This window comes from Phoenix dactylifera, chromosome 4 (assembly GCF_051530095.1).
Source record: "Phoenix dactylifera cultivar Ajwa chromosome 4, Ajwa_hap1_PhDact_Kaust_v1.1, whole genome shotgun sequence".
In the NCBI taxonomy this organism is placed as follows: Eukaryota; Viridiplantae; Streptophyta; class Magnoliopsida; order Arecales; family Arecaceae; genus Phoenix; species Phoenix dactylifera.
Window position 1 is genome coordinate 44,183,169 of NC_143193.1, and position 6,264 is coordinate 44,189,432.

The 6,264-nt window shown below is 44.5% G+C and overlaps 1 protein-coding gene across 1 annotated transcript; it reads right to left on the minus strand.

The window, feature by feature from the left end:
* Positions 1-2,851: 2,851 nt before the first annotated feature.
* AZG2 (Xanthine/uracil permease family protein) lies at positions 2,852-5,550 on the minus strand. Its single transcript, XM_008808990.6, has 2 exons — positions 3,674-5,550; positions 2,852-3,384 (listed from the first exon to the last, which is right to left on the minus strand). The coding sequence occupies exon 1, from the start codon at positions 5,312-5,314 to the stop codon at positions 3,677-3,679; it is 1,638 nt and encodes a 545-aa protein (XP_008807212.3). The 5' UTR covers positions 5,315-5,550; the 3' UTR covers positions 2,852-3,384; positions 3,674-3,676.
* Positions 5,551-6,264: the final 714 nt, after the last annotated feature.

Genomic DNA, 6,264 nt, shown 5'->3' on the forward strand with positions numbered 1-6,264 from the left:
ATTTGAGAGCTAGATGTCCTTGTCTCAAAAATTTAGTTATTATTAAGGGTATGGTGTGAACAAGTATGAACATAAATTCAACTTTCGACTTTAGCCATGCAAAAGTTGGAGAACATCAAGATTGGAAAGAGAATAAAGGGTGTTCTGAGTGGAGGTCCGAACACAAAGCCATCATCCTCTTCTTTTTCTCTTTGGACAGCTGTAAACTAACGGGTTAAGCTCTGATTCATGGAGAATTCAATTCCAATCTAATCAAGCTAGAGTTAGGTCTATAAATACTCCATTGTAAATTTCTTTACAGTTCTCTCTTTTTTTTTTTGGAACTACTTTGAAATCGTTTAATTACAAAGTGCGTAGATATTTTGTGTGGTACATCATTATCACAAAGTGAAAGCAGCCCCATGGCATAATGGCAACTGGTATACCCTAGTAATGTGTTTAATTGATCTCTCCACTTCTCAATCTAAGAAGCCTAATACCAATAAGCAGGAAGTCATCGAAAATAACAAGGAGCCTAATAAACTGATGAAAGATGATCACTTGGGACTACAAGATCTAATTGCAACCTTCAAATGGTTGCTGGTGATCATAAGTTTGTGGCACCGAACAATTCTTGCTGATCTACCCATCTCATGCTCTAATATACTTTCAAAACTTTCAATTCTCAAATAATTCAAGAGTTGATGCATGAGAAAGAAATTTACTAATAGCCTTCCTCTCATTTTCATTTTCAGAATTTTAAGTACCAGCTTCAATGGGCTAGCAGCTTCAATGGAGGACAAAAGCTTCAGGGCCCAAAGGATGCAACCCCACTGGATGCCACATCGAACCCATGAATGGCACCAAGTGTGTCATATGGCTGGAGACATCTTTATCGCTTTGCCTTTTGGAGCAATTTTTTTATTTCACTTATCAAAATTGTCGCCTCATATTCCATCAATATTTTGCCATTTAATGAAAATCATAACCATCAATAAGATTTATATATCTAGGATTTGGCCTGGCCCACTTCATAGCTATTTTTGTATATTTATGAACATAACCATAGCCCAACCTGTAATCTTATGATTTTACTGATTGTATTGACCTAACTCATGAATTCTATAGATTTTTTAGCCCAATCATCTAAATAGACTCTTAATAAAAATAATAACCTGAATCAAAATTAATATGTCTACCATTGAGATCTCATAGTTATTTGTGCGGTTTAGCCCTCTAGATCCCTTGATGAGTCACTCCGTAAAGATTTCTGCAAAAAAAAAAAAAACACCATAATTATGTTTCTTGACGTCTTTTTTTATTATTCAAACAAGTTCCATGCATGGAACAATAGCAAAAACTACTAGGATACTCAATTAGGTTGATTATCTTGAGAAAATAGGTAGATGACAAATTCTAGCTAGTAAACACACATTGATTTGCGTTCCATGAACCAATACAAAAAAAAGGCAACATAAACCGTCTGGTTTGTTCTATCTTAAGAAAATATGATCAAGGCAAATTCTAGTAAGTACATAGAGATCCTACGATTAAGCTTCCACGTAACACCACAAATATTTATGGAAGCCTGGATCCGTGGAAAATTTCCCCACACGTTTATCGTCTCTTAGTGTCCATTTGATTGGAATTCTAAGAAGTGTGGCAGCTCTTCTTAAAAGAGTAGATGACAGATTATGAGTTCCATGGGACTAGCCTAGATTTAGTCTAAGCCAGCAAATTACAAGCAATGCCTGTTACCTATCCCATCCCATTATATAGATATCCTGTTGTATACAGTTAGGGGCTCTTCAGTTATGCGCAAATCCATAGTATATATAAAGTATCACAACTCAAGACCTCACCCAAAAAGGTTAGTTGGAAGATATTACTTAGATTTTTTAATCCTGTATAAGTATCCAAAATCTCTCCAGCAAATACCTGATGTGAGATACAAATATACAATAGCACGGATCCTCACAAACTTCTCATATTTAAACTCTAGCGTTCTCGATAGATTAAGGATCCAAAACCCTTTAAATCTAATTATAAGAACCATGATTGGCCCATGGTCAACCCCAATGGGCTCATGCTATAATGTTCCCTAATCCACATAAGTGTTAGGCTGAGTCGACACTGATATTGTTTGTCACAACGTAGGATCTCACCTAAAAAGGCTAGTTAAATGGTATTATTTAGTTCTATAGTCTTGTATAATTATTCAAAATCTCTCCAGCGAATAAACGATATGAGACTTACACTTGCACGGCTCCTCACATAAAGGTGGGGCTCTTTATGAACAAAATTTCTTAGTATGCATAGTAGAGGAGATCGTATAGGGTGGTCTTTCTTTTTTCCATGTATCCTACTAACGAAGGAATATCTTAATGTGGAAACAAAGAGTTAAAGCGGGCATGACTCCTACTAACGAAATTCGTCTATCCTGTGACTTAAAAAAGAGGAATGTGAAATGCTCATCCTTGAAGCCATCTGTCTGTATCTCTCTCTTCTTCCTTGTCGAGCTATCCTTTTCTTTCCATCCATTCGTGACACATTCCTCCTCCTCCTTGAGTCTCTTTCTTCTCTTCTGAAATACAAAGTCACTTCTCTCCGTTGCCATGGCATGTCTTCACCGTTACACAATACATAACTAGATGATACACACCTAGTTAGTTATCCAATGACTCATACATACTTTTTAGCAAATTGATATACAGTTTTTAGAATATCATATGCACCAGTATACAGTGCATGTTTAGATGGTATACACCCCAAAGATTTTTGATTTGTACTTTAAGCTTCTTTCATACATATCTATCAGCAACCTAGTACACACATCCAAATAAATCAAATATCTAAGTAAATTGATGCACAATTTTTAAAACATTATATTCAATGATACACAGTACACGTCAAGGTGATACACATTCAATTGATGCATGCCGAGTTGTTTGATTAATTTATGCATGCGGAGCGCGCGCGCGCAGAGAGAGAGAGAGAGAGAGAGAGAGAGAGAGAGAGTTCCTCTAGCTCTCTGCTCTTGAGGAAAACAGACTCTGATCCAGCTAAAGAAGCCTGGTTTACTTCCTGAACCAAGCCTTAACTACACCTGCGGGATGAACTAAACTTTGATCAGAAAATGAGCAACCGAACTGAAAGCAGAACCGTTATGTCATGCCCAAGTCCAAACTTTAAGTCTTGCACTGTATGTTCTAGGACTAGAAACCTTGATGCAGGCCATTAAGTACTTCAGCAAAGACATCAACAAGGACATTCTCGATGGCTCTCGACAGTAAGCCAACTTGTCATTGCCCTTAAACCTTTACCAAAACAACACTGTCAAGACTGTTGGAGACCTTATGAATCCACATTTTGTCATCCGGATCAGCTGCTCAGTGATAAGGTTGCCTAAATGCACATAATGAGACCAAGTACTTGAAAGGAGTACATATAATCTATAAAACTCTTAGCAAACACAGAGCATATACTACAAAACACAAACAACCCAATGAAAAACACCTGAGAAAAAGATAGAGAAGAAGATGAGTAATGATAGAATGACAAACATTATACAGACAACAGCCCTCTCAACATTCTTTCCAAAGGAGACTAGTTGTGAGGGATTGTATGTCATCATGTTTGTCACCATAGCATTGAACAACAGAAAAAACAAAACTAGGGTAATGGAGGAGATCACCTATCAAACAGGTGTGGATGGAACTTCTGCACTAGCTGCAGAGACTTGATTTTGAGCCTCATGCATCATCTTCCTCATCTTCATCACCAACTTCCATCCCTCCACCACATAATCATACAAATGGAGGATTAAATACATGGCTAACCCTGCAATAATCCCATTAGATATTGAGTAGGTGAATGGAATTAAAAGCATCGTCAGGAATGCCGGCACAGCCTCCTTCATCTTCGACCACTCGATATCCATCACCATCTTCGACATCAAGACTCCGACCAGCACCAGCGACGGCCCGACAGCCCATGGTGGAACATTTGTCAACAATGGTGTGAAGAAGAGTGAGAAAAAGAAGCAGACACCGACAGTGATCGCAGTGATCCCCGTCCGGCCTCCTTCCTTTAGTCCGGCTGTCGACTCCAGGAATGTCGTCACCGTCGTGGTCCCGAGCGCAGACCCCACGATCGTCGAGCTCGCATCCGCGATGAATGCACGGTATTCCCCCTCGAAACGCCCCTTGTCGTCCACGAACCCGCCGTACTGCGCCATCGAGTACATCGATCCGGTGGTGTCGAGGACGTCGACGTAAAGGAGTGTAATCACTGCAATCCAGACCTCGCTCCTGTTGAAGCCACTGAAGCTTATCTTCCCAGCCGTGCTTTTTATCAAACGGAAGTCCACCACCTTTTTGAAATACTCATAGTTAGCGTTCCCTGTAGGGCTGTCAGGGAAAATTGTGACCCTGGTGCCTCTAATCCAAGACACCAAGGTCACAAACACAATCCCATAGATCATGCTGCCCTTGACCTCGTTCGAGAGGCAGATGGCGGTGATGACGAACCCGAGGGCGCCGAGCCAGAACGTCGGGCTCTGCAAGGTCCCGCCGAGGCACTCGCCGGTGGTCGCATCGGTCTTGGCGCACGCTGCTATCTTGACCAATGTCGACGAGCTCGGTCCGATGAGGCCGACCCCCTGCTGGGACTGGAGGCCGGTGAAGGCGAGGAATAAGCCGATGCCGGCGGCCGATGCGAGGCGGATGTTGCGGGGGATCATGCGGGCCAATTTAGCACGAAGGCCGAGGACCGAAAGCGCGAGGAAGAGGCAACCTTCGAGCATGATGGCGGCGAGGCCGGTGCCGTAGGGGACGGGGCCGGAGCCGTGGAAGCCGACCATGTTGTAGGCGAAGTAGGCGTTGGTGCCCATGCCGGGGGCCAACGCGAGGGGGAGGTTGGCGAAGGAGCCCATGGAGAGGCAACCGATGATGGAGATAGCGACGGTGGCGACGACGAGGTCGCTGCGGGTACGAGAGAGGCACTGCAGGTAACCGGGATTGGAATGGAACTTGCACTCGGGGCCGGGGAGGGTGCGGTTGGCCGCGGGGAGGTGGGGATGGTCGGGGGTGCAGTCGTGGACGGTGCATGGGCCGCCGGAGTCGGTGAGGATGGAAGCGTTGACAGAGATGATGTAGGCCATTGTGAGGAAGGTGGCGAGGCCAGCGCGGAGCTCCTTGGTGAAGGAGGTTTTTCGGGCTTCAAGCTTGAAGTATCGGCCGACGGGGCTTTCAACGACTGCTCGGTTGAGGGCCGACTCCGCTCGCCGGCACGAGGCCGATACGCTTCTATAGGTGGTGCATGGGCTCCCTCCCATCTTTCCTTTCTCTCTCCCCCCCTCCTCTTGCACTCTATATCACACTCTCTTCACAGTCTCTCAGAGGAAAGAAGTAAGGTGGGATGAAATTGGGGTCGGGAATGGCAATAAAGTCTCTCTCTCACTCACTTTATTTCGCATTATCTTCCCAGTGATTATATCAGAGGAAAGAGGCAAGGTGGGATGAACCTGGGATTTGGTAATGGCAATGGAGCGTGTTTGACGTGGTGTTGAAGTATATATAAGGAAACGGATGGGTCAAAGGGAAGGTTTGGCGAATTCTTCTTTCAAGCGAAGATACACCCCCGACCCCTTACCCACGCGGTAAGCCACCTAATCAACGGTCGGGGGCGGATCTTTCGCGCAAAAGGATGCACCGTCCTTCCGGGAATCCCCCGTTACATTATCCATTTGTATCACGAGGTACATCCAAAGAGGAAAATTAATTTTACACTCTCCAAAAGATTCCGTATAACAAAAAGTCCGCTGGTCCTAAAATGTTTGGTCCCATAACTTCACCAACTTTAATTCCTGATCCTTAAGCTCCTTTTATTTTAAAATACGATGCCAAAAATGCCCCCGCCCCCCCCTCATCTCCCACCCCCTCGCTATCTTAAGGTGAATTTCGATGGTGGTATGGCGGAGGATGGCGCATCCGGGGGTGTGGGTTTCGTGATCAGGGACCATCGTGGTACACTCATTGCGGCTGGAGGACGGAGTATCTTTGGCTGTTCGGTGGTGGGAGCAGAGGTGCAGGCTGCTTGGGAGGGACTTCTGGTCGCGAGACGGGCCCTGGGGGCCGACAGACTTGTTCTCGAGGGTGATTGCTCGACAGTGATTGACTGGATACGAGGTGTGGACACGTATGGGGATGGTCACCCGTTGATACGGGATATACGCAGTCTGGTTCGAGAACTGATTTCATGTCAGATCGCCCATGCCTACCGAGA

Coding starts and splice junctions, on each gene's coding strand:
- AZG2 (XM_008808990.6), bottom strand. CDS start 5,314: ATGGGAGGGAGCCCATGCACCACCTATAGAAGCGTATCGGCCTCGTGC.